We start from the raw sequence: 26,122 nt of genomic DNA on the forward strand, positions 1-26,122 counted from the left end.
ATAGAAAATAGACTTTTTAAATAGAAAAAACAAATAACATCTGTCCTTTTGGCAGCCTATGTGGCACTGTTGTCCATGTGGTTTCAAAAAGCATCCTGCAATTTATCTTGATTTATGTGACTTTCGGTTATTTCTATCCTTAAGACTTAGAGGGAAAATGTTTTTATAAGTTACCTTTCCCTACAGGGAAAGAGTAACAAAGTTTCACGGGTAGGAGGTAGAAAATCAGAATTAGGTGAATTAATATGAGTAAAGCCATACTAAAAACCTTGTGGTTGCAGTGGCTAATGCTTGGCCTGTCAAATGTGATTACTTCCCGCGTTACGATGTTTGGCTGGGCAGGACGTAATGGTTGATTATTGTGTGACCTCCTAAACAAACAGGAAGAAAAATGCATCATAATTTAAGAACTTGGCTGCAAGTCTGGCAAATGGATGGATACCTATTTTTTAATATTAAATAATAATCAAAATAGTTAACGTGATTAAAAAAAAACATTAAAAAAAAGTACTTGGATACTAAATTGATAATTGATACTTTTATAATTCTTTAAATTGCTTGAACCTCTGTTGTGAGCTAATAGCAATTCATCATCTTTGGAGAAGTGTTGTTATCCTTTCAGAAACTCTTCTGCCTGTTTCCTCAAGTTTTATTGTTTAATAGTTATGTTTTACAAGAAATATTGAAAAGAAGGAAGAGGCCATATCACTTGCATATTACTTAAACATTGTGTACTTAAAAAAAAAAAAAAAAAAAAAAAAAAAGCCATCAAACCCATCTTTTCCTGCTCAACCAAAAAGTCCCATCCAGTGTAACTGCTGAGGTACTGTCCTAATGCTTCTTCAGAGATCCCAGTACCTGAATTGGCACAGCGCTGTGCTCTGAAGACCAGACTTGAAGTTTCTAAGTAAAGTATTTAATTTGCCTCAAATGAAGGAAGAAGGAAGGAACGAAAAAAAAAAAACAACACCCCACTCTAAACCTGCAAAACTTTGGTTTGTATCTTTATATAAGGAGCTCAGCTACTCCATTTCTCCCTTCTAACTATTCCCCTGTTGTCTCTTTTTTCTCCTCCTCCCCTTCTTTTTCAGGCTCCCAATCTGAGCTTCTCCTTAACTTTTTATCCCCTTTCTCTGCCTCCCTGTGTCAGTTGCTTTTCCCAGCCAGTCCCAGTGATCCTGTGCATTTACCAGTCTTTATTTTAATGAAACCCAAAACCCTGGATTTTATTGGGTAGCTCTTGCTTTCTTAAACTGCACTACTTTTGTATATTGCTATTCTATTATGGAAAGGAACAACTAAAATAAGTGATGGCTTCATTTTTGCTGGAATTGAAAAAAAATTCAAGAAGATTCACTTAGCTCACAAATAAAAGGTGGTATATATGCATACTCTAATTATGTTCAGAGAGCAAAAGATAGTGAAATGGGGGTATCCTATTGCCTTTCAAAAGAGCAGAGGATTGTAATCAATCCAGTGCTAACAAGACATAAACCAAAGATAAGTTTTCCATCAGCTTTCACCTGGGACTTGTTTCACAGAAAGCGAACAGCGTGTAGAATTTCCTGCGGTTCATTTTGGATGAACATTGGCAAGTTTGGAGGAAGATTTTAATGATCCAATTAGGCTTTTTGTTGGGTTTCAGAGTCATAATCTGAAGTAGCTGAACGGAGTTTGCTGTCTCAGGTCTGACAATAATTGCAGGTATGTCAGCTCTTGCTGTAACGCAATAGGCTGTCATGACATAAATCTACATTAGTAGTATATCTAAATGCAAGTGTTCATGACAGTTTTGATTTAAAAATCAGACAAGACCAGGCAAAGGATATTCTCAAGGCCCACTGGGAGTTTTACTGCTGTGTTTCCTGAGTTTACAAGCACAGAATCATAGTCATGCGGGTTGGAATGAGCTGCTGAGGGTCTTTAATGCAACATCCTGCTCAAAGCAGGTCCAATTAGAGCAAGTTGCTGGGGAAGCTTCCAGTTCAGTTTTGAGCATCTACAGAATGGAGATCCCACAAGCCCTCCGGACAACCTCTTTCAATATTTGACCACCCTTCAGGAAACAATGTTTTCCTTATCTGGTTGAAATTGCCCCTGTTCCAACCCATGTGCCTCTGTTCTTATCCCCCCTGCATCTCTGGGAAGAGTCCATCTTTTCCAAATCTTCCGTTAGACAGTTGTAGGCAATGGTGAGCGTTCTGGATGTCTCATGAGTGCGGAATAGAGGGGAAGGATCCTGCTGGTATACTTCTGCTTATGCAGCCCAGTGCATGGCTGGCCTTTGCAGCAAAGTATTGCTGACTCCTCTTCCCCTTGATCACTGTGACCTCCTGGTGGTCTTCTGTATAGCTGCTTTCTGCCCAGTCTCCAGTGTACCTTTATGGCATGGGGTATATCCATCCCAGATAGGAGGAGGACTTTGCACTTGCTTTGGAAGAACTTCATGAGGTTCTTGTGGGTATGTTTTTTCTAACCTGTCAAGGAAGTTGCTTAGAACAGCAGCGCTGTCCTCCAGCATAGTGACTGCTCCCCTGAGTTTGGTGTCATCTGCAAACTGACCGAGAGCACTCTCTATGCCAGTGTCCACATTGTTAATAAAGATGTTAAACAGCGTGCTGAGGGATGTGGTTGGTAACTGGCCACCAGGTGATCTTTGTGTAACTGATCACCACTTTCTGAGCCTGTCAGTCCAGCCAGTTTTCTAGTCACCTTACTGTCTACTTGTCCAGTTGGTATCTTACCAATATGGCTATAAGCATGTATGTTCTCCACAAGAACTGTCTTGGCTGTCCCAGCCTAGTTACCTAATCTGACCTCAAATCTTAAAACATGATAGCTGAGTCTCCCTGCCTTCCGGTTCTAGTCTTCAGGAATTGTTAATTTTACATCAGAGCTAGAAGCCACTTCTGCCTTTAAATGTGACTGCAAATTGCACTGATAAATTTAACAATAAATGTAGGACTTCTGTAGATGTAAACTAATGCTTTCTTGTCTGTATGATTTAGAGAAATTAACAGTATGGAATTAAATGTAGCAGTTATCAGTTTATCAGTTTTTAAGGCGTTCAGTAACAAAGTAGTTGGAAAATGGACAATTATTATCCAGAGGTGCTGCTTATAGTAGGACTTGCAGGAGTCTGATTTTTGGCTTAGTTTTATTCACTCTTATAATAGGACTGAAAAAAAAGGTATAGTCTTATAAAAGTTGCTGACGTTACAAGAGTAGAAAGCTAAATAATGATTAGTCTAGAAATTATAGTTTCTGTCCAGACACTTGGACAGCATGTATTCTAATACATCCAAATGCAGAAAGTATATACAGATGGTGTTTGTGTCCTGAGGTGCAATGGCACTTAATATGCTGAAACATTATGGCTAACTGATTGATTTTGATAGCTAAGAGGATAATAAGTCTTGCATTTACAGGCAGGGGGCAAAGGAGGAGAGTAAATGAAAATCTGCCTGTATAGAGTAAGTGAAATGAGTGTTGAGTAACTGCTACTGGTTTTATAGTGCCTGCTTCAGCACACATGTAAAAAAGCTAGAAAGATGCACAGTAGTTCTGCAAGGCAGTGATAGGAGGAAAACCTGGAGTGGACCTCACGGTCCTCTAGTCCTTCAAACTGTGGCATTTTCAACCTATTTGTCTTGCCTTTTTTTTTTCTTTTCTTTTTTCTTTTTCTTTCTTTCTTTTTTTTTTAACACCCTACAATGATGGATATTCTGCAGCCTCTCAAAACAGTCTCTTCTCATACTTGTTGACACACTTTGAAGACTTTTTCCTGAGGTCTATACTGAACAGTCATTATTTAAAGCTTGTTATTTCTAGTTCTATTTGCCGTGGACATGGAGAAGAGATTATTCCGTTCCTCTTACAGTTTAAATCATTTCCCTGGTTCTTCTATTTTCTAGACTAAACAGCGAAACAATCAAAACAATCATTCTAATGTATTGTGTCTTCAGGATAGTCTCACTGCTTTAAAGCGTCACCAGTTTACCTACTCCTCCTCAAAGTGTAATCTCTAAAAGTAGGAATAATACTCCAAAGGAAGGCAGCCCAGTACGCAGCGGAGTGAAGGACTTACTGTGCACATGTAGTCAGGGAAATGGCAGAGGCTCATAATAAATAAATTCATAATAAAGATACTTTTCAATAATGAGGATAGCTAACAATAAGAAAAAATTATTTTGGAAAGCAGTTACTTCTTTATCAGTGATAATCTTTAAAATAAGACTGGATTGTTTTTTTTAAATATGTTGTGGTATCATGTAGAAATTATGTTGCAGCAAGCTGAGTGAGTTTCTCTTCTGTGCCCTGCAGGAGATCAGACCAGATGATCACAGTGATCCTTTATAGTCTTGAACTTGATGAATCTTTAAATCTGTTTAGTCAGGACCAGCTGTGTTGAAAAATGGCATTACTAAAATTATAAAATATGTTAAAAAGTGGATATGCTGTACTGATGTTTCTGATACTCTTTCAGGCAAGGGAATGATACGTAAAAATCGAATAGTTTTTTGGAAGTCTTTTGGGAGCGATGTGATTCAGTGATGCTAATTCCTGCACCCCTTTAAACCTGCTCTCTTTGGCTTTTGTTGACTCTCAGCTATTTGGCAAGGACACATTTCTCAACTATTTGTATTAAAAACTGTGAAAAAGGCTGACATTCATACACATTTTTGGCTTGTTTGTTTCAATCAGTGGGAGAAACAGCAGAAATTTTGGATATCTTCCAAGGGGAGATCTCCAGAAATCCAGTTAAATACCAGAAGAGGTGTAAGGGTGTGCCAATAGCTAGTTCTCTTGCTTTTGAGTCCGCACTGATTCAGTATTAGGGGACGAGCGGTGCGCTTGGGGATGCTGCATTAAGACATGCCATGTGTCGGCTAAGTGGTAATGCATGTCCCTTGATCATTTATGTTATTTCTGTTCTTATTAGCTAGAGGTTTTATCCATTATGCCCAAGCTAAATATTAGCCCATGTAATGATATTTTGCCTGTGGAGCACACCATTTCACTTTAAGCATTAGTAAAAACACCTAGCTTTCGCCTCAAAAAGTTAACCCTGATTAAACTGGGTGAAAAAAAATTAAAATATCCCGTGTTAACAGTGATGTATTGATGATTGGGTTTTATAATGATTCTCTACATGAAAAAGATATAGTTATTCTGATGTTATCAAGATCTTTGTTTAAAATCTGCAGTATTAATAGCTGCTAACCTCAAGTCCATTAAAAATGTTTGCAGCATTGTTATCACATACATGGTGCCAACATTTTAAAACTGAAGGGGTTTAATACTTTATCTTTGAGAGCTTTACCTGTTTGCTCTTACCTTTTTTAATTTTAGCTCTACCTCTCATCTCTCATTTTAACCATTTTGATCTGTTATTCACCAAAAGTTTGAATATTTTGAAGAACAAGTAAAATGAGGTATTTGTAAAGAGGTTTTGTTTGTAATTTACATACTTGCTGCTGCATTCCCCCCCCCTTTTTTTTTTTTTTTTTTTTTTTTTGCACTCTCTGTTTAAATACTAAGTGATAGTTTGTATTTTCAGTTCCACTGCAATATGAAGTGGCTGTCAGCTCAGCACCAGAGCTTACAGCTGGTCGGCTTCCCTCTTCCTTTCACGGGGTGAAGGAGCTTATCTTTAGCTTGCATAGGGATCAGTTGTTATTTTGCCAGCGTTCTTCCTGAGGCCATATGTGGTGATGCACTTTCTGTCAAGACAGAAAAAATAACCTGTTCATATATGTTTACTTGCTTGTCTTTGCATCTTTCCCTGTGACAGTAGTTCTGGCTCTCCTGAAACCCAAGCAGTCTTGATGCAAAGACCCAACACTGGTCATGCAGTGTATTTCCATTTGCCCCTAGCTGTTGGGAAGCATCTTCTCTAAAACATGGAGATACTCTGTACCTAAGCGTAGCCAGCTCCTCCTGCCTGGTTTAAGGATGTCTGTGTCGACAAGACAGCAAAATCGAGCAGCTCCTGGCTTTGTGTTCTGGATGGGGCAGCCATCCCGATACCGTTGATAGGCTTTCGGTCTGCGTCTTTAGGAAAGATTTTGCTCTTCAGGTGTAAATATTAAAATCTGAACTTGGACAAAAAAAGGACAGTTATTTAGCCACTAGTAACAGTTGTAATTTCAAGTGTATGGATCCTATGACCTACTGTTTGTGTCTGCTTCTGTCATACCCAGAAGTATGAACATTGTAGGTGATTTACATCTAAAAGGGATGTGGTGCCTGCAGTCATTTTTCTCTTTCATAGTAGCAGAGGAAGGCGCAGAGCTGGTCTGAAAAGCTAATGAGCATTACTGTTTAAAATGTCGTTACATCGATATGCATTTTACATAGCTCAAAATAGATAAAAAGGACCAGAAAGAGTAATTATTCTGACTGGGGAGAAAATACCTAAGTATAATGGAGTTCAGATTTTTGTTTTCTCAGAGTTTTAATCTCTGATATTCCAGTAGAAACAATTCTGTTATAATGCAGAACGGAAGTATAAAATTTCTGAAAAGAAAATCAGGATGAAAAAAAAAAGAAAAAAAAAAAGAGCGAGCTGGGTGTGTGTGTTATTTTCTGATCTCTGCCAGGAAATTCCTTGTGTAGACAAAATTAAGACTTCCTAACTGGATTAAAGTTGTGCTAAGCATCTATAGGTGAAGCAGGAGAAATTGGTTGATTCTCTATTTAAATTGCTAGGTAAACGGGTTATTTTTTTCTATAGAATATTTTTCTCTACTGGATAGTGGTGTCTGATTCTGAAAGCTATTCAGTTATGGTTTAGTGTTATAACTTTCTAATAATTCAGGAGATACTGTGGTGGTCTGTCTTTTTCCTCCCTCTTCTTAAAAGAAAGGTTAGGGTTAATGTTTCCAGTGTGTGTAAACACCTGTGGCTTTACCAGTAGCTTTGGATAAATTATAAATCGATGAACCTTAGCTTATCATTTATTTTTAACATCTTGAGTAAATTGAATGGCTAAAGTCCATCCTGCCTAGAAAAAGACTTTAATTGTCTCTGCTGCTGCTAACTTCAAAAGAGTAAATGCTACATGTAAAATGTGCATGTAAACTATTGCTTTCTATTAATGTCTACCTAAATAGTAAGATGCTCCTAAAGTCAATTTTTTTGAGAGGAACAAGTGGAAATTTTCAATTACAAATTTATTTAGTGGTCCATGTTTTACCATAATTTAAGGAGGCTACTCTGAGCACTTCTAAATGTAGAAATGTGGAAGTTACAGTTAGTATTACTGCCAAGTAGTTGACTGCAGAATAAACACTGAACAACAAAACCTGAATTTTTGTGTTACTTGCTGACTCTGAAACAGACTGTGACCAAAATCGTAAACAAATGGCAGATGCTATCAGGGTTAAGATATACAAAACCAATATACCTTTTTCACCTAATAAAACTGTTCCTCTGAAGTTCTTCTTTTGGAGGAATAACATTAGCTGGAACCTGTCTATTAAAAGCATAGCAAAAAGCTTGCAGTTGAGCAGTATAGAAATGGCTTCACTTTTTTTTTTTTTTTTTCCTAATTTATACAAGAAAAATACAGCTGGAAAACTATTGCCATACAGTCAGCAATCATCTCTAGGTATTCACAGAAATGTTGTATGAGAAATGGTGGTATCGTGCCCAGAATCATTAGTTAAAAGGAACAGTGATCAAATTGATCTGCCAGCACTGATTTGTGTAGTGTCTTATACTGGAATAATCGCATCTTTGGGTTTTTTTGTTTTGTTTTGTTTAATTTAGGTGCCCCAGTGTAATTTTAATACTGGTTTTGGGCAAAGTCTCTGACATTATTGACTTGTGTTGAGTGAGCTGCATAAACATCCTAACGGCGATGAACAACTGTTGGAGACATTTAACATTACGTATGTTCTACAGCCTCTCTGATTTATTTTTTTGAGAATTTTTTTTTTCTTGATGCACTTGTAAAATGCATCCAAAGTAATAGTACTACTTCCAGACCGGCGCACACGTGTGTGGGAATGAGAACCTTGTGTGCTGGGTGGCAGAGAACCAGGAAAAAGTGTCAAAGTATCGGGTTACACACGTCAGCTCCACTGCATGGGAAGTTTCCTCCTAAACAGGTAAACGGCATTGACAGAGCAGGTGTTTAAATTAAACACAATGAAAATGCTTTAGGGAGAAAGGTCTTTTTCCACTTCAGAAGTTGGCACATGAGTATGAGGCTGTATTAAGGGGGAAATAGTTATCTGACAGCACTTGTTTTACGTTGTATTCTGTTTAGATTTCTCAATAGTTATTTATCGTGTAAGGCTTAACCTGGATAATTTGACTTTGTGTTAACAATTATGAATGTACTAATTATTCACTAATCTACTGTCTAATAAAAATGTCATCAGATTTTCTCAAAGTAGAAACAAAAGCATTTAACACTGCTAAAAATGACATTAAAACTTCATTTAATTTCACCCGCATAAGTGTGTAGAATTTCTCATAAGTTCTCCAGCAAAAGCAAAATGACCTCAAAATGTATGGGTTGTTTTATTATTTTAATTTTGAAGACGACTGTGTCCCTTTGGTCATGGGCAGGACGTTTTCTTCTAAATGTTATATTTTGTTTTGCACTTAAATGATTTTTAAAGCAGCTCCAAGATAGTAAAAAGCTGAGATTGGAAGAGGGCTTAGGTAATAGGAATATTGGTTTGACCCTGGCTGATTCTGGATGATCTTGGACAGTATGATGTACTAAATGTTCTAAGGATTTATAGGAATGTTGGCATGTAGGAGAGAGTCCTTAGGTAACACACTTTCAAGATGGATAACTATTACTGAAAGGGTAGACTTTATTGAGCCAAATGAAATATCTTAGTGGTCAAAGAGTTAAATATGGTGGCAGTAGTTTTTGCATTTGTTTTAAGAACAACAGTTTTGCTAAGCTTTGTTAAAACCATTGTTTTCTTTGAGAAATTTAACTATTAAAGAAGAATCATCTCAAATTGATGGTTTCAAATCCTGAGCATGAAAATGCCCAAGAAGCACAAAATGCAGCATTATAATTATATTGATTCTCTCCAGCTCCCTCTTTCTCATGTGATGCATATCTTCTTTCTCTTTTCGAGATCTGTGTTAATCTTGCTTTCTGGTTACTTCCTGGTGCTTCCAAGATTACAGCTGAAGTGGCTAAAAATAAACATGTGTTTTTTAGCAAGTTCTTCCAGAAGTCTGTTGTAGGATATTTTGGAACCTTAATTTTGCTTTAGCCTTTGCGGAAGGTTGATTGCCCTTTCATATTTTAATTTCTTCTCCATAAAGTAGTAACCATCTACCATTCTGGTTTCAAATTACTTCATACTCCCTCTTTTGGAGCAGTTTTACTGATTTGTCTACTATCAACTGTCTCCTTTTGAAATTGCTGTGTGTTATCATTAGCTGAATTTAGGGGATGCTGAGATACCTGTGTTTAATTTCCTGGAGTCCTATGCAGTATCTGCAGGCTACAGAATAACAGAAAGCACATGCAATGTATGCAGTGAGAGGTAATATACGTCTTTGCTAAAAGCAGTGCTCCCGTGGGCAGGGCAACATGCTAGAACAGGTCATTTTTAGAGTATTGGCCAGTTCTGAGAAGCTATCACAAGTCTCGTGATTTTTCATGTTGTTCTCAAACCCTCAAACTTTCTAGTCTTGCAGTCAGGCTGAATGGTGCCTCGTTTAATAAAGAAAAGTTGTCAAGCTCTCCAAGCTTGGAGGGCGTCTTGAAAGCGTAAGCTGTGAATATTCAACACAGAAGGTCTTTATGCATCTTCCTGAGGTATGACAGCGTATAGTCTGCTGTAAAAGTCAGCAGTATTTATGTAAGAGATCATTGTTGTTGTTTCTTTTTTCTCCCCCCTGTAATTGGTTTGCAGACCTTTCTCCTTAGCTCGTCATGTTTCCACCTGAGTTGTGCTGACCTTGTGCAGTGGGGTGTTTGAGGCCCCCTTTCCTGCAGCTGTCGGGGTGTTCCTGGGCTCTTCCTGCACTGTGCTGCTTTGTTCTTTTTGTCTTAGTAGATCAGCTAAATATGATGAAGCAGAATATACTGTATTATCTTTTTGTTGTGTCCTTTTAACAGTTACATGATGCAATAAAGCGAATCAAACAAGCGGGGGGTGGGGGGGGAAGACAACAGGAAATGAGAAACAAAGAAATCATCCTTGATAAAACAGCAAGAAACTTCCACACATGCATTTCTCCCTTAGGAGGGAAAGTAAATTTATCTTAGAAAATTACAAGTTACATTTCAAATTGGAAAAAAAAAATACATTTAATATGCAAAGGATTTGGAACTGGCTTCAATAAATGTTGTATGGATTGAAAGGGGAGAGAGCTTTATTAATGTCACTTGTTGCTGAATAAAGAATTAAATCTCTAAGTTTGTCAGAATAATTATACCCTTCATTTCCATTTCCTCATGCTTTGTTAGAGGTTTATTATGACACTGTGAAAAGAGGTTAATGTTGCCGTTACTCCTAATGAATTAAAAACTTCAATTGAATTTCAACAAAATAACAATAAAGCTGCAGTCTCTTCCACAATCGCTTTATTATGCAGATTTTTCTCAGCCAGCGTCAGTGGCAGCCAGGATTTGGTGGGCTGGAGACCAAGTGTCAGTTTAGGATGTTTCTTCAACCAAATCTTTCCTGTTTTTAGTGTCCTTATTCCAAAGAGCATCTCTATATCCTTCCCTGGAGGATACCAGTCTCCTTTCTTTACCTCCTGTTTTTCTGTTAATTAAAAAACTAAGGTATTCTGGCTGCAAATCAGTGTTACTGTCTTATTGTGGCCACCTTGGGTATGTTTTCTTGTTGATAAAGATGACTATAAGGATGTAGAGCCTAAAAGTGAAAAAAGAGGATGAGAGGTAATAGCATGAAGCCAAGCACCAAAGCCTTGTCAGATTCATCTAAAATTTCTGTGACTCTTAAATGTTGTTGTCTTTTATTTGTCCCAAGTTGTTATATTAGATAACACAGGTATCTGAAGTTATAAATAAGGAAAAGAAGGTAGGTAAGATGAGTCTTGAGTGCTAGTATAGTAACTTGTATTTAGAATTGTTTAATATTTGGTGTAACTGATTTTTAAATTGGGAAAGTTGCTTGTAAAAGATTTTCTTTGGACCATATGATATTACCAACGGCAGTAAATAAGGTCTGAGTTACATCTTTAGGTTGGACATTTAAGGTTTATGAGATGATAAAGCAAGTAGAAGTTGCTTTCCCACCTCCCCTGAAAGACAGTAATGTGACACTAACCCCTCCTAAGTAGACTTTTCATAATACTCTGTAGAAAGCTGTGAACCTGATGTGTCAATTTGTTAAATACAGAGCACTGTGATAATATCTTTAAATGTTTCCCACTGTCCTTCATAGACAACAAAAGGCTTTTTAAAAAAATGAAAATAAGAAAAGAAAGTACTTTTCAGCAATTAATAGCTTTTGTAACATTGTGAAGACTTGTCTTCTTTTATCTTGTGTGTGCTATTGCCTTAAATGTTGGTGTTCCTGTAATATTACCTGGGTCCCTTTTTGAAAAATATAGTCTGGATAAGCTGTGCTTTAGTAATTTCATTTAGTTTGCAGCAAACACAACATATTACCAGGTTTTTGGTCTTACTTGTGGATGGCTTTGATTGTAAATATGCCATTTAATTTTTGGAGCAGATCAAGTAGTTGAGGTTTTCCGTTTGTCATGGAGGATTTTAGTCTAATTGCTTTAGAAAAATTGTAGAAATGTGCGATCCCTGGGGATCTGAAATAATTTTGGAGGGGTTCCAATTGTTACCTCATTGTACAGAGCTTCCTGTAAAGCACATTACATGCTCTTAAATGGAGAAGGAGGTTAGCACAAGCTCTGCAGAAACGACATTTTCTGTACCTTTCAGAGAAATGATGGGAATAATGAATGATGAGAAGAGTTTGCATATGTATTAGAAGTTTGAGGATGCCCGTATTAAAAACACCTTTATAGTTTAAGACTTCATATCACAGTTTTCATTCTTTCAATTATTTGTTTGTTTTTTTGAAACTTGGGGAAAGCTAGAATTCTTGTAGCTTCAGACCTGTCATTTAATCTAGTAAAAGGGAATAGCTTTTATAGCAAGATCCCTGCTTGTTTTTTTAAAAGCTTTATTTTGCTCTTTTATTTTCTTTATTGATGCTCCATCATTCTTTGTTTCCACTTAAGTTTTGCTGTTGCATCATGTATTAGTAGATGTTCTCTTTGGCAAAAAAAATGTGTGAAAAATTTATTAGTAGCAATGTAAAATAGTCTTTTCCTGTTACTCCAAGTTTCTCTGCTTTAATACACACTGCAAATTGAAATGCCCTCTAACTGTGAATATAGTAGGGAATCAGTTTAAAGCAGCTTTATAATAGAGTAAATAATCCCTGTTTGAGGCTGAAGGCTGTGAATATTTATAGGAGAAAATAAATATTACTCATGTTAATGCTGTCTTATTTATAGAGAACTTCAGGACAGAAGAATCCAAATAAACTAAAAGTAAGGTGCCCTCCTGTTTCGTTGAATGCTTGGGGGTGCTCTCTAAGAAGTGGGAACTGAACCCTCACTTACTGGGAAAACTGCTGACTGGTACCAGAGCCCCTTCTAAATGTATTTTGTAGTTGTAATTTGCATATCTTCCTTATTTTTGCTTAATGTAATTTTCATTATTTGTCTTCTGTATTTTTAACTGTTAGTAAAGTACATTTTACTTCTACAGTAAAACAGGACTAGACAGCTAGACACATATATATGCACCTAGATTCAATTATTTGGGAATCAAATACTCAGCTAAGAGCTTTGGCCCATAATTTTCAAAAAATTCCAGGCTTTTTATAAGCAGAATGTGGCAGGCTAAAATAAAGGCAGACCACGTGTGTCTCACCTTAATTCATTCAGAGAGCGGAGCTCTGTACAGAGCTCCTCTGCCCGGTAACTCCTTCCGTGTAAGATTGTAAGAACGGTTGTACTGCAATGTGATAAAAGTTTGTTTAGTCCAGTAGCTTGTTTCTGTTAAACCTTGTGTTTAGAGAGAAGGTAGCAGAATAAGGTAAGGATGTAAATATTTCTGCTGAGTCTTCATCCTTACTTTACCATCTGTTCTCCATCCGTATTTTTATCGTTCCATATGTTTTCCGACATTGGTAGTACTTAGTTTCTTACCGTTTCTTTTTAGATCTTGTTCATTCAGCTTAGAATTATGCCATCTGTTGAATTGATCTACCTTCCTTTTTAGAAGTATGGGTTATCTTCTTTTCTATAAAACCAAGTCAAGTTTCCTTTTTTTGTGGGAAAAACTTTGTGGAGACCTCATTTAGGTCTTTTTTGCCCGACTGCAGCTAAATTTGTCAACAGTCTTGAAATCTAAATGAAGTACTTACAAGTTTTGTTTAAAAGAGTAGCTTAGTAGAAGAAAGAGAACCTATTCGTGTCCTGAACCAAGGAAAAATATGTAGCATGAATTCTGCTTACTACGAGGCATGAGAGAAAGCCGCTGCAGAAGTACAGAGAGAGGCATTAAGAATGTGTTGCTTAGATGGGACTTTGCACCTTCTTGGTGGCAAAAACAGGCAACCCCAGGCAGTAGGTCCAGGGAAGATAGATGTTCTTGTCCTCAGAGAAGTGCGTGTTTCAAAAGGAGTTGACTGACTTCTAAAATTGATCTGTTTTCCGCTTTGCATGCTTGCCCTATTTAACATTGAAAAATCTTCAGTAATTCTGGCTACAGCTTCCTTGACTAATTATTTTTATCTTCTGTTAAAATCTTGGGGCATCTTTGCACCCGCTCTTCAGAAAGGCGGCTGGAATGTGCTAGGGACCCAGCAAGCCCGTATAGGTTTGTACTAATCTTTTTTGCATTGTGTGTTGGTATCGCGACCTGCACAAGTGTCACAACTCTTGTTTTTTAAATACTTGCTCATATTTGCCCATTGTGGTTTCTTAAATTCCTTTGCTTTCCTACAGGTGCCAATCTGGATACCTGTTTATCCACATCTCCCACAATTTTTACTACTTCAGTTTTTTTTCCTTATCCCTAAGACTTCTCGTACTGACCTGTAAAGTCTGGCTTTTATTCGTCAAAAGGCAGCTCCTCTGCAATGCCCACAACATTGACCCAGCTGGTAATTTCTAAACTGAGAAGTAGCTGGGATAATTGTTATTTGTGTAAGTGAGGGATATGTCATATTTTGATCTGTCTTACTCCCACATATCTTTGCATATATTTGTTTCCTTTACTATAGGTCCTTGAAATGGGGCAATCTCGCTCTGGTTACATTAAAGTGCTTTTTTAATGGAAAAGCAAATCCATTAACAGTTTCATAGTCTCTTCACAGAAATGTGTGACCAGCCAAGTTTGATCATGAAATTCAGATAATTGTATATAAAGGCCAAACAGCTTCTAATTAAGCTTCTAATTAAGGTTGAGTTCATCTGTTTTGTACAAGTAATACAAACCTGGAAGAGAAAAGAGACTGTAGACCCCTAGTAAAAAAGCATCTTACATATTGTCAAATTACAGCAGTTATTTATCCTTCTTTATTCTTCCAGAAGAACAATATCTCTTTGAAGGAAAACGTATCCTTGTAATAGCTTAATACTAATTTGAATGATCTGAAAATGAATTATCTGTTTATGGCAGGAAGCCTCAGAAGAATGGCACTGTTTAGCAGTGATATGACTGATCTGTTAAAACAGTTCTTGTAAAGTTTGTAGTTCTCTAGTGTTACAGTTTGTGTGGTAATAATAGTAAAGATTTTTGATAAGATTGAACTATGGATATAACACAAAGCTATAATTTCTAGCAGAGCTTTTTAATAAAATAATTTAATTAAAAAGCCCAAACAAATTTGGAGAGAGAGGCTTGAGTTGTATGTTGTTTCCAGCCACGTTATTTCCTTTCATGTGCTTATGATGTTTGCAGGCTTTAATGTCTAAAATTAGATCCCTAAATCTGTTATTAGGAACCTGGGAAAAACCTATTCATTTGTCCTTATAAAAATAATTGTTTGCCCCTCTCCCTCATTATAGTGCAAGGTAATTGTATAGGAAGTGTCTGAAAGGACTTTTCTGTAGAAACAGGAAATTGCAACTTCTTTATGATAGTGTTATACGTATTTGTGGTAACAAAGAGTGATTTTAAACAGGTCACCTTCTGTAAAACAGTGATCTCTCATATATTTTCATGTCGTGGTATTTATTTAGGAAAAAACACAAAGTTAGACTGTTTAATAATATCTCAAAGCCACTGTAGGCATGAAACAGTGAATTAGTTATTATTTTGCAGCATGAAACACCTTTGTGAGCCATCTTCTAATTTTATAATCTTTACTGGGAGTATTGAGTAAGAGGCAGAAGATGCATGCTCGCCTCTGCTTTTGTTTTTGTTTTGCAGGTTTGTTTTGTATCGTTGTCTGTTTAAAAAGCAGAATACAAGAAACATCTTTTGACTTTTGATCTCCATAGAATTAATAAGGAGTCATTAAGAGGAAAAAAACATTTCATAGTTGCACTTTTTGAAGCTTAACTGTACATGTGAAGATTATCTAAGCAACACAAAGTGGGACTTGTCAGTAGTAATAAGTCATAGAAACACCAGAAATGTATTTTACATCTAGCTACAGGGAATAAAATAAGGCAACAAGACATACCAGAGGACAGGCTTGTGCTGCTTGTATTAAGAGATTCCTCAATTCATTACATCTATATGTACACTTTGACAGATTTTAATTATTAGCATTAAAAAATTTGCAAAAATGTTTAGTATTTTGCATGTAAAACAGTGGCCAGGAGTGTGCACAAATGTGCACAGCGCATCATTCTAGATGGGCTGCTAAGGTGCTCGTGGCTTGGTAACGTATGACAAAGAGCAAAACGAAAAACAGGATCTTTCGCTGGAGAGAAGCGGCAGATACAGGGGTAGCTCGGACACCCTTCCTTCTTTTAGGGTTGCCTTGGGTGGCCTTTGCCACCGAGCTGCCTCTTTGCCGACCTGCTGGAGGGAGTGTGTTCGTTCCCCTCTCTGTTCGCTGCTCTCGCTCGCAGAATAGTGTCAGAACGGGTTGCTGGGTTGGTTTGCCAGTGGTGGAAGGTGATGTTTCACTATCTGCACTAATTCTCCTCTGTACAGGTGGATTTTGTCATTAATTGCCTTAGTCCTTGTTAGAATGCACCTAATGAATACTCATTTATCCCCTACCCAACATAGAAAACTGGGTAGTTTTTGGTAAGTGGGCTGCCTACAATGTTAAGTGTTTTTTCAGTTCTGGTGAATGATTGTTCAGCTGTTCGTAGCAGTGATGGTAGCTACCAAGTGAGGAGAAACTTTTTGCCCTCTATTTGTTACTTTAAAGCTAAAATGATGAGTTTATTACGTGATTTGGGTAAGTGATCCCTGCTGCTCATGGTGAATCCTTTATCTGTAGCACTAGGTTCCATCAGAAAATGGACCCCTTGGCAGGTTTGAGCCCTAAACGTTAGGAGTAGAAAGTAAGCCAGTTCAAACAGTACCAGTGAGCGCTGCTTTTTGACATAAGTGTTTTAAAGCTTGTATAAACTGAATTAATGTGCCTCTAGGGTAATTAAGTGAAAAGCTGGAAATGTATTAATCTCTCCTCTCTTTTGCTCTTTCTTCCTCTCCCCCCCTTCTCTCATTTTCTTCCCTTCCCGAAAAACGCTTTTACAGAAACATAAGGTGGATCTTTTCTACAAACTGCGCCATGTGATGAATGAGCTCATTGACCTCCGCAGGCAGCTGCTGTCAGGTCACTTGACGCAGGATCAGGTACGGGAGGTCAAGAGACACCTCACAGTGCGGCTGGACTGGGGCAATGAGTAAGTAAAGGTACCGGCTGGGTACTGTTCGTTCTAATTATTTTTAATTAGCTTTCACTTATTTTCTTTTTTTTTTGTTTTTTATGTGCTTTTCTTCCAGGAAAATTTGCAAGCAGGTAAAATATTTGCAGATTTGGATATCAAATGTAACTTTTTACAGTGAGTTTTCTGCATAGTTCTTCCAGCGTGACTATAAAAAAAAACATTGCCTTGTTAGTAGGGCTTTGCTAGGGCTAACTGCACTTTAAATGGTTCTAGGTCAGCTTAGTTTATTTGTATCACTACAGTGAACATTAGGCCTGCAAAGATGTGTTCATAGATACTAAAAAGTCATTTTTCCAATTGAAGAGGTGTTTTAATGGCTGGTACAATAACTACAGACTCTTACTCGGTGGAATCTTGCAGTGTGGAATAACCACTGACACGCAAGAAATGATTCCCGTGCGAGAGCTGAGGCTGCAATATTGAAATTTTTGGTAGAAAAATCTTTGTTTGATTACATTTCTTGGAGGTCTAGTCTCGCCACAGTTGGTTCTGTTGTGATTTATAGAGAGGTTCTTAAAGAGCCAAAGAAGACAGCAAGTCAGATAGAAGCTGAAATGGCAATAAATTACCGTTAAACAAAAACTAGCCCTTCTTCAGAATTGGTTCTTAGAAAATTTAAAAAGGCTTTTGAGTTCTGACTTGCATAACTTGTCTGATGTCCTGTAAAACATGCACGTGACCTACCTATTTGAAGGAAGTATCATCTTCCTGAGGCACGTACAGTGACTGTTTTCAGCTAGGAGTAGCACTAGGTGACTACAGAAAGCTTTTTCTTAACTTCAAAAAAAAATCATACAAGTGCATTAAAACTTGGAGCAAATCCAGTTACTGACAACTGTGGAGAAAAATCAGTGGAATCAAGTATAAATATGTTCATGGTTAATTCCTCTGCTCAGGTTACCTGCAAACAAATGGCAATTCTGTGTTTCTTGCTATGTAAGAGCAGATATTTATCCTCCCTAGAGAAAAAGGTGCATAATATCAGAGACACATGCTAAAACAAGGGAGGGTGTCGATAAAAGAAATACATTAAAAAAATTGTATGATCAAAAAGCTATCTGATTGTAACTGTACCTATATAAATGTACAGAGAGAACAATATTCAAATATGAAAAAAGGAGTTTGGAAGGTCTTTCTGTAATCTCACCCCCTTTTTTTTGGAGGGTTTTTAGGAGAATTTTTAACATATTTTGTCTCTCCTGTCTGAGTTTTATTATGAAACTCAATGCCATATGAGTTAATCCGTTAAGACCAAAACAATTTCCGTATACACAGAACTTGCAGAATAATGCCAGTTCTCAAAGAATGTAATATTCGTTGCTACTGCTGTGATGTTGGAGATCTACAAATAAAATGAAAAATGTCGTTAGTAACATGCGTTAACATTAATGGAGAAAGTTATGTACAATTTGCACAGATCTGTAATTTCTAAAGGCATAGTCTAATATAATAGGAGATTCAAGTAACTTTCAGAAAACAGGTGATCTAGAACATGTAATATGCTGTCTGTATGCTTATTGGATTGTTTGGGAGGGACTGATGCAAGCTTCCTGTCACCACCGGTCAGTAGGGTTTTTGTTTGTTGAACTGGTACCACTTTTCCTTAAAATGCCCTGGCAGAAATTCTCATAGTTGTTGCCTGTGTTCTTGTGGGAGTTGGCAGAAATCCAGGGACAACTATGCTCCCTAGGTTAGGGGTTAGAGATTCTTCTTTGCAGAAGAACTTGTTTGGGCAATCTTCAGAAGGACTACCCTGAACTACTTTTGCTTATTTTTTGTGCTTAATCTAAAATCTTAAGAAATTCCTCTCTGTAGCTTGGCTTACTGAAAATGTAAACGTAATACTTCATTTTATAATTAATGCTATTAACTTTTTATACTGTTTCTCGTTGTTCTTGTAATGCAATACTGTTTTCCATTTATGGTAGAAAGTTAATGAACTCTCTGCTTACATATTCTTTTCCCACTGTACAAGACTATGATTCTGGATACAAATTCCTTATTATGTTTTGTTACCTCTTCCAGTTACCCACAGTTAGCTTGTTTTCCTATACATGCAGTGACTGGTGATTCTATTTCCCAGTTGCTCAAAAGAGCAGAAATTACTACCTTTGGATAAGAGTCTTTGTGCTTTTAGACTTGATTTTAAGGATGCATCTGTGTATTTTCACACAGCTAAAATCTCATATGCAATCTCTTTTCTGCGTATTTTGCTAGGTTTTGCACAGAATATAACCAATACTTTCTGTTTTTAAAAACATTTCACTGTGTGGCTGTTAGAACATTCATCTACTGAAGTCTGAAATGCTATTGGAAGTGTCTGATAGTCTGTAGGTAACAAGGAAAAATTTCTGTATTGGAAAACAAGCATTATGAAGGTGAAATTTGCAGTTCAGCATCTTATTTTTTGTTGTAAAAAGTCAAAAATTGATTTTGGAATACTTTTAGGTTTTTTTTAATGAATAGGTAGGTTTTTTCAACTCTTGTTAATGCTTACAGTGATTAAACCAGAAATAAACTTTATTAATAACATTTTCTTTCTTCCTTAAGAGTCTCCTTCCTTTTTTTTTTTTTTTTTTGATGCAAGAATCTCCCTTACCGAACTTCTTTTTGAAACGTGAACACTGTCTGTTGCAGTGCACAAAAACAGTTGCAGCAGTGTATGCGTTATATCTTTACTGAAAAGAAAGATGAAATTTTCTTCAGAGTGCTTGAACTTAAAAATCAGAGGTCATCTTAAATTCAGACTGGCTTCTTTTGGGTTAATTTAATATCTGCCAGGAGAATAGCAGAAACATCCAAGTTGCTGAGCACGACTAGTTTCCTCCTCATACTGCGGGAGGACAATTCCTTTCCTGCAAGTGTAGTGTTCTCTGCATGGAGGCTGCGAAACAGAGTAGGGAAAGAGGAGCCGTCGTACACTGAGATCTGGGACACGCCGTTTTGCCTCGCTCCCTAGAGAAATTACACTAATGCCACTTGTATCATCCACGGTTCTGTTCTGTGCCCCATGGGGAAGCCATCACAGTAATGTTATTTTCCTCCTGAAAAGCTACCTAAAAATTAGATCCCTAAATCAATCCTTCCAGCGATGCTTCAGGGGACTCAGGCTTTCAATCTTGAGATAGCTGTTGGAGATGCTGAGCCAAGTCACGCTGCTTGCACTTTAGGGCTTTCAGTTTCTAGGCTGGGATTAAAACTTGACCAGGCTCTACAGCCCTTGCAACCCATTCCATTTTGATGGCTTTGGATGGCTGAAGAGAAAATGCTTTAAATCGTGTTTGACTGAAATGCCTGTAAGAAGGCTAAAGAAAGAATACTTATTTTTGTCTAAATATATAATAATTTTTTCCACTCCTGAATGTCCCTAAATTAATGTGATGATTGAATAGTCATTCAAATGGTGAGGAACTCTTCTTGGATGTCAGTCTTCACGGAAAACGTTAGTACCCTCTGTCTGTAGCCTGATACTTCCTGCTGTTATCTTCTTTAACCAATCCCTTATTAAGATTACATTCCTTCTATAGTCTCCATCTTCTTTGTTTTTAATAAATAAATCCATGTTTTATGTTTCTTGATAGATTAGCACCATTGCAGTTTCTCTGTATACAAAATACCTTAATTTATCAAAGAAAGTGTATTTTCTTTGTGTTAGTCTAATTTTCACTAACACGTTTGCATATATTTTCTTTCCATAGACTTCTGTGTTTTATTTCTTTAAAATCTTATTTAAAGTCTGTCTGTGGTTTATGTACAACTGTCAGGATCACTTCCTTTCCCTTCTCCACCTTTGTAAATGTATTTGCATAAGGTAAATATGCATGATAGTAAGTGAGACTTTGATGTACTCAGAGAAGGAACAAGGAAAGTAAGTAGCTGCAAAATTAAAGTGAGAAAGAGTGAAAGTAGAAACAAAATGCATGTTTTTGGAGTGAAGGGGATCATATCTTGAGCAATCTAGGGTTGCAGTGAGTTCGGCCAGGCTCCCCTTCAAGAGCAGATGTGCTTCTGGAAATCACGTTTTAGGAAAACAGCAGTATTTCTGCAATGCTGTTCCACTAAGAGTGATTGCGACTTGTGGTTTATGAATTCTAAATGTCTGATGTTCATATTTTAAATATCTGGAGAATTTTAGAAATTCCCCCAGTATAGGAGGAGTAAATAAGGAGGACTATGTGAATGACAGCTTGACTGGACTTGTCCCAGGCTAATCCTGTCAAGAGATGTAGTTGATAGCTTTGGGGTTTTTTCCTAGGTATACTTGGGAAATGTTTCTGAAAGGCAGTTAAGGTAGATTAAAAAACACGAGAGCCTGCTTGTGAAAAGGAAGCACTGTGGAGGGAGGAGCTGTCAAATGAACCAAACGCCGTGGTACCTCGTTTTCATGTACGCTGCATTTTGCAGAAGTCCTGCTTGGCAGCCCTGAGCTGGTGCTCTTGCATTCCCCCAGCATCTTATAATGCATAGCGGAAGTGGGCTGCCGCCCTGACATTGTCATTTCAAGTGTTACGTTGTCAATCCTTTGCAGACAAAAATAAGTGATACAAAATAAATGTTAATGTAAACACGAACTTCAGCCTGTGCAATAAATGAGAGGATGTTAGTACTCAAGGAAAAAGATGCACTTATTTTTGGGAGCAAAATATTGTGCAGCATTGGCATAATATTAGAGAATGAGAATCTTCTGGGCTGGAAATCCACGGTGTTAAGGGATTTGACTAAAAATAGGATGTGTGCTAAGTTTCAAAGGGATGCTACTACAGTTGTGTTGAACATGATTAAGTAGAAGGTAATATCTTTGTCATGTACTAAGTAATGAGTCCAACCACTGCTTGACCTTGCCTCTCTAGAGAGTTGAAATTAAGAAAATAGAACAGTATCAAGCTATGATTAGCTTTAGCACCTCTTCTGTAAAAATATAATGGTCGTTTGTAACCACATAGGAACTATAATACTCTATTCTGTGCTTTTGGAAGCACTGCTTGAAAGTGATCTGCTGTTGTTATCCCTATGCTGGGGGGAAATTCCTTTGTGCTCGCTCTTAGAGTGAGCATGTGTATGTATGTACACGTGTGAGTGACAGGGTATTTTGAAAATGAATGAATCTTTCAGGTTTGGGAAAAGTTTTGCTCTAAAGGAATATGAATATGATAATCACTAATCTTTTTTCTGTTTTTGTACATTATGGCTATACCTATAAACATTTTATATATATATATATTATATATATTTATATATATATAATATATAAAAATTCCATGTTTTCTCTCTCTCTCTCTCTCTCTCTCTCTATATATATATATATGTTTATATATAAACTTTTAAGTAGACTATATGCATATTACCATTTTTACCTGTTACTATGTTTTGTGCTATATCTCTGACTTTCTATTATATGTAGACCTTAGTGGCTGAGGATTGCTTAGTGTATTCTCTCTTTAATCTCATTCATTTGGCAGTTAGATACAATAATTATGATCTTTGTAGCTGTAGTTTTCAGATGCTGGCCTTGGTCCAGGAATAGCCTCTGTTTGGTAGGTTTTATCAAAATGAAATTTGCTTGAGAATGAAGGAAAATACGTGTCACCAATTAAAAACAATAATAAAAAATGTACGGCCATTGTTTTCCCAGCTTAGTCCTAGAGTGTATGAACTGATATTTGACATGAAGATTATGTTGAGGAGGGAGAGTTGTTCCTTTTCTCATTGAAAATATAATTGTTTTTGGCAAAGAACAAAGAATCTGAAAATTCCAGCTTGGCAGTACAGTATTTTAATGGCAATCGCGGTACTGCCTAGCAGCTATTTGCCAGTAAGTCAACAAGGGCTGAACTGTGTTTTTGAGGCGTGATAGTTTAGGGATATAATTAAAGAAGTAAAGCCTGATTAAGCAGTAAATGAGTTTCAAAAATATTAAGGGAGTTTGGAAACTTGAAGTAATAAAAAATTGCAGTGCGCAGCAAGCAAAGCGGGGTGTCATACAGAGCACTGGCTCTCACTTGGTCCTCGTTTAAAAGACCTCCTCGGAAACAGCCACTGGATTACTTGGAGGTTTCTGTTTTTTTCAGTAGTTATTCAGTAGTACCTGAAAGGGTTTTCAAATAAAATTTTGCATTTGCCATCATTTTACAGATGTGTCTCTCTCCGATTGCATACTTGAATTCACTTTTGCTGCCTAGCCAGTGATAGAAAGGCTGCAGAGGTAGTCCCCGAGAGCACCTCTCTCTCTCTCCTTTTTTTTTTTTTTCTTTTCCTTTTAGATTATAGAGAAATTCAATGTGAAATATTTGTAAATGAAGTATCAAAGTTATAAGATGAAAGATGTCAGGAGCTGGGAAAGGACAATTCACATTTTTTTTTTTAAAAAAATTTACTCCTGTTGTGTGTGACTGTAATAGCTTTTTTTGTTTGTTGTGATTATCTGAACATTTTATGCCACAAAATCTGAGGAACTACAGAGCAAAAGATTTTGCAACCTTTTAAGCTTTGTTGACCATTATTTGTTAATCAGTAATAGTTGCTCATTAATTTGCCTGACTACAAAATAGCTTTTTCTGTTTACAGCTCATATGCAGTTGTGACCTGGACAGCCACCTTTACATGCTCTCTTAGCTGACCCCTCTCTTTACACCAATGGATCCTTTTTTTTTTTTTTTGAATTATTGTTGTATTTACTTTGAGCTAAATGTTTCTGATTAGAAGTTACTTTGTATAAATAAAAATACCTATTAGAATTCCTGTTTCTGTTGATAAGAAAAAATACTATGTTCATACGGAGATAAAATCAGAGGTTTAGTTGTGTGAACAGCAGGAATTTCAAATCAGCTTTCCAAGGCACTGTATCTGCACATTTGAACAGTGTTATTGATGAAACTTTTTTAAATTGTGTATAGAAAGAATCTGCTCAAATATTGTAGTAGAAACCAGAGTAGTAACTTGATTTGCCTACGGTGTTTCCTTTTATTTCTTAATATTTCATCAGCTAGCATTAATTGCTGTAGCTCCGCTGAAGTCGAACAAATGTAACAAGCTCCTAGTGGTTTTTTTGGTTTGATATTTAGTTTAATTTAAAAGGACTATCTGTGTTTAATCTTTCTACAACTGTTAATCATTAAATACAACTGAGTATTTCCTGAGTCCTTGCCCTTGAGTAAGCCTGTGTAGTAGATAATAGTGAGTGCTGTGCTATGTTACACCTATCATTGTCCCTTCCTTCTCTTTTGCAGACATTTGGGCCTAGATTTAGTTCCTCGGAAGGACTTTGAGGTTGTGGATTCAGATCAGATCAGTGTTTCAGATCTTTATAAAATGGTAAGAAATCTGTGGGAGATTCTTTTGAGTTTTTTTTTGGGGGGGGGGGGTAAGGGGGGCTGAAGAAGGGAAAAAGAATTTTTATTCTTTCCTCTTGCCTGTTTTCTTAGTTAGACTAGTGTTTTAAGCTATATGTTTCTCTTCACCATAATCATCAAAATAGTGAGTGTCTCAAGTACCCTGCATTGGTAAGAATGAACAATCTTTCTTTTGGAAATGACATGCTGTATATATTTTGATAGAATGGATGGAAAGACACAAAAAGAGAAATGCTCAGTAGCTATAATAAAGAATAGAGGCTATAAAATCCCTTAAAGTCTGTAAAAACTTGGTTGAAAAAGTAGTGCAGGTGTCTTTGAATATTGTTTCTTCTTGCAATTTTCTCTTGGTTTTGAATCTTGTTTCAGAAGCAGCAGGAGGAGTTCTAAAAAGGCAAAACCATCAGATACACCTAATAATTGCGCAGTTTGGTCTCTGCTAAAATCAATGTACTAGCATTAAATGAAGTAGCAATAGTCCTTTCTCCACTTATTGATGGAAGTAAAGAAAATGTCAAGAAGTCATTCAGTCCTTTCTCCTGCTTAATGTCAGGATTGATAGGAATGTTTGCATGGCACTGGAGAAGAGTACAATGTTTCACTTACATGATTGTATTTCAAGCATTCCTTCACTGCAGTGAGTTTAACTTATCATTTTTAGTCATCAGTGCATTCCTATCAGTACATAGCAAAGTTAAATTTATTAGATATGCGAATTATGTCATTAATGAACTGTAGGGCCACTAACAATTCACAATATGTTTATTTGAATTCTGTTGTATTAGAAGGACTATGTAATGTAGTTATTTTTGTTCAGGGTCATGATGTAACTGTAAAGTGAGGAACAGCATGTGATGTTCAGTGGAGAGTAAGTGAAAACCTTTTCCAAGGTGATGCTTCCCTTTTTTTAAAAAAACAAAACAAAAAAAAATAGAGAGAGAAGGAAAGGAAAAAGAAAAAAGGAGAAAAAAATGCAGTTACTCTAAAACAATTTCTTAGCTTTTCTTAGCTTAATATTCTCCCAGAGAAAAATGATTTTCCTAAGTAAATGTTGTTACAGTCCAACTTCTGTAAATATTTAATTTTCTATTTTAAAATGTTTCACTTTAAGTTATTGTAAGATTAGGCAGAGATAAGTCTGTGCCTAGACATTTTTTTTTTCATGTGCAAGATGTACTTCTCCCCCAAACAAGGCATTTTTTAAACAGGCTACTTGCTATTGCAGTTTTGGATTATTTTCATCATATAACAGTGGATTTGGGGGAAAGAAATAAAAAAAGTGTTTCGATGAGAAGATGTTGAAGTGTATCACCCTACAGCAGTAATTTTGGACATTAATTCCTGATTTGCCATAGATGGAGAACAGTTTGGTGCTATAACACCCAAGCTGGCCTTGAAAAGCAGCAAGGAAACACCTCCCCTGCCCCAGCCCTGACGAGAAAGTCCGCAGCACCGCTTGCTGCTGAGGTCTGTGCTGGCATCCGGACGTGACCGTTAGTTGGTTCACACTTCACTGTTGCTTTAGTTTGCAGATTCAGGAAGACAGTGCTGTCTGATCACATCAAGTTCACAGTCAGATGGCAATTTCGGGAATCAAAACAGTGGAAAACCTATTACTTAACTTGCATTTTGCAGAAATTGAGCTTTTTTTTTTTTTCTTTTTTTTTTTTTTTCAGACAATAGGAGAATCCTCCTTACTGCTGGCAAAATATTTAATGGATCTCAATTGTGCAATGAGGTTTTAGGTTGTAAAATAATCTGTTGAATATAGTCATGAGAGCCCAATTACTTTTTCAGATTTAGAGAACTGTAGACTGTTAAATGTGCCAAAAGAAACAGCCTCATGTTAGCAGAAAAATGGATGA

General features: G+C 36.8%; 1 protein-coding gene across 1 annotated transcript in view; it reads left to right on the forward strand.

The window, feature by feature from the left end:
• The window catches only part of DOCK3 (dedicator of cytokinesis 3), a 203,793-nt gene that overhangs the window by 45,508 nt on the left and 132,163 nt on the right, over positions 1 to 26,122 (forward strand). The window contains exons 6-7 of the mRNA XM_062585966.1: positions 16,715 to 16,863; positions 24,135 to 24,219. Of these exons, the coding sequence (XP_062441950.1) occupies positions 16,754 to 16,863; positions 24,135 to 24,219 (195 nt within the window). The 5' untranslated portion in view covers positions 16,715 to 16,753. The remainder of the gene's footprint in view (positions 1 to 16,714; positions 16,864 to 24,134; positions 24,220 to 26,122) is intronic.

Source organism: Rhea pennata, chromosome 12 (assembly GCF_028389875.1).
Source record: "Rhea pennata isolate bPtePen1 chromosome 12, bPtePen1.pri, whole genome shotgun sequence".
NCBI classification, from domain to species: Eukaryota; Metazoa; Chordata; class Aves; order Rheiformes; family Rheidae; genus Rhea; species Rhea pennata.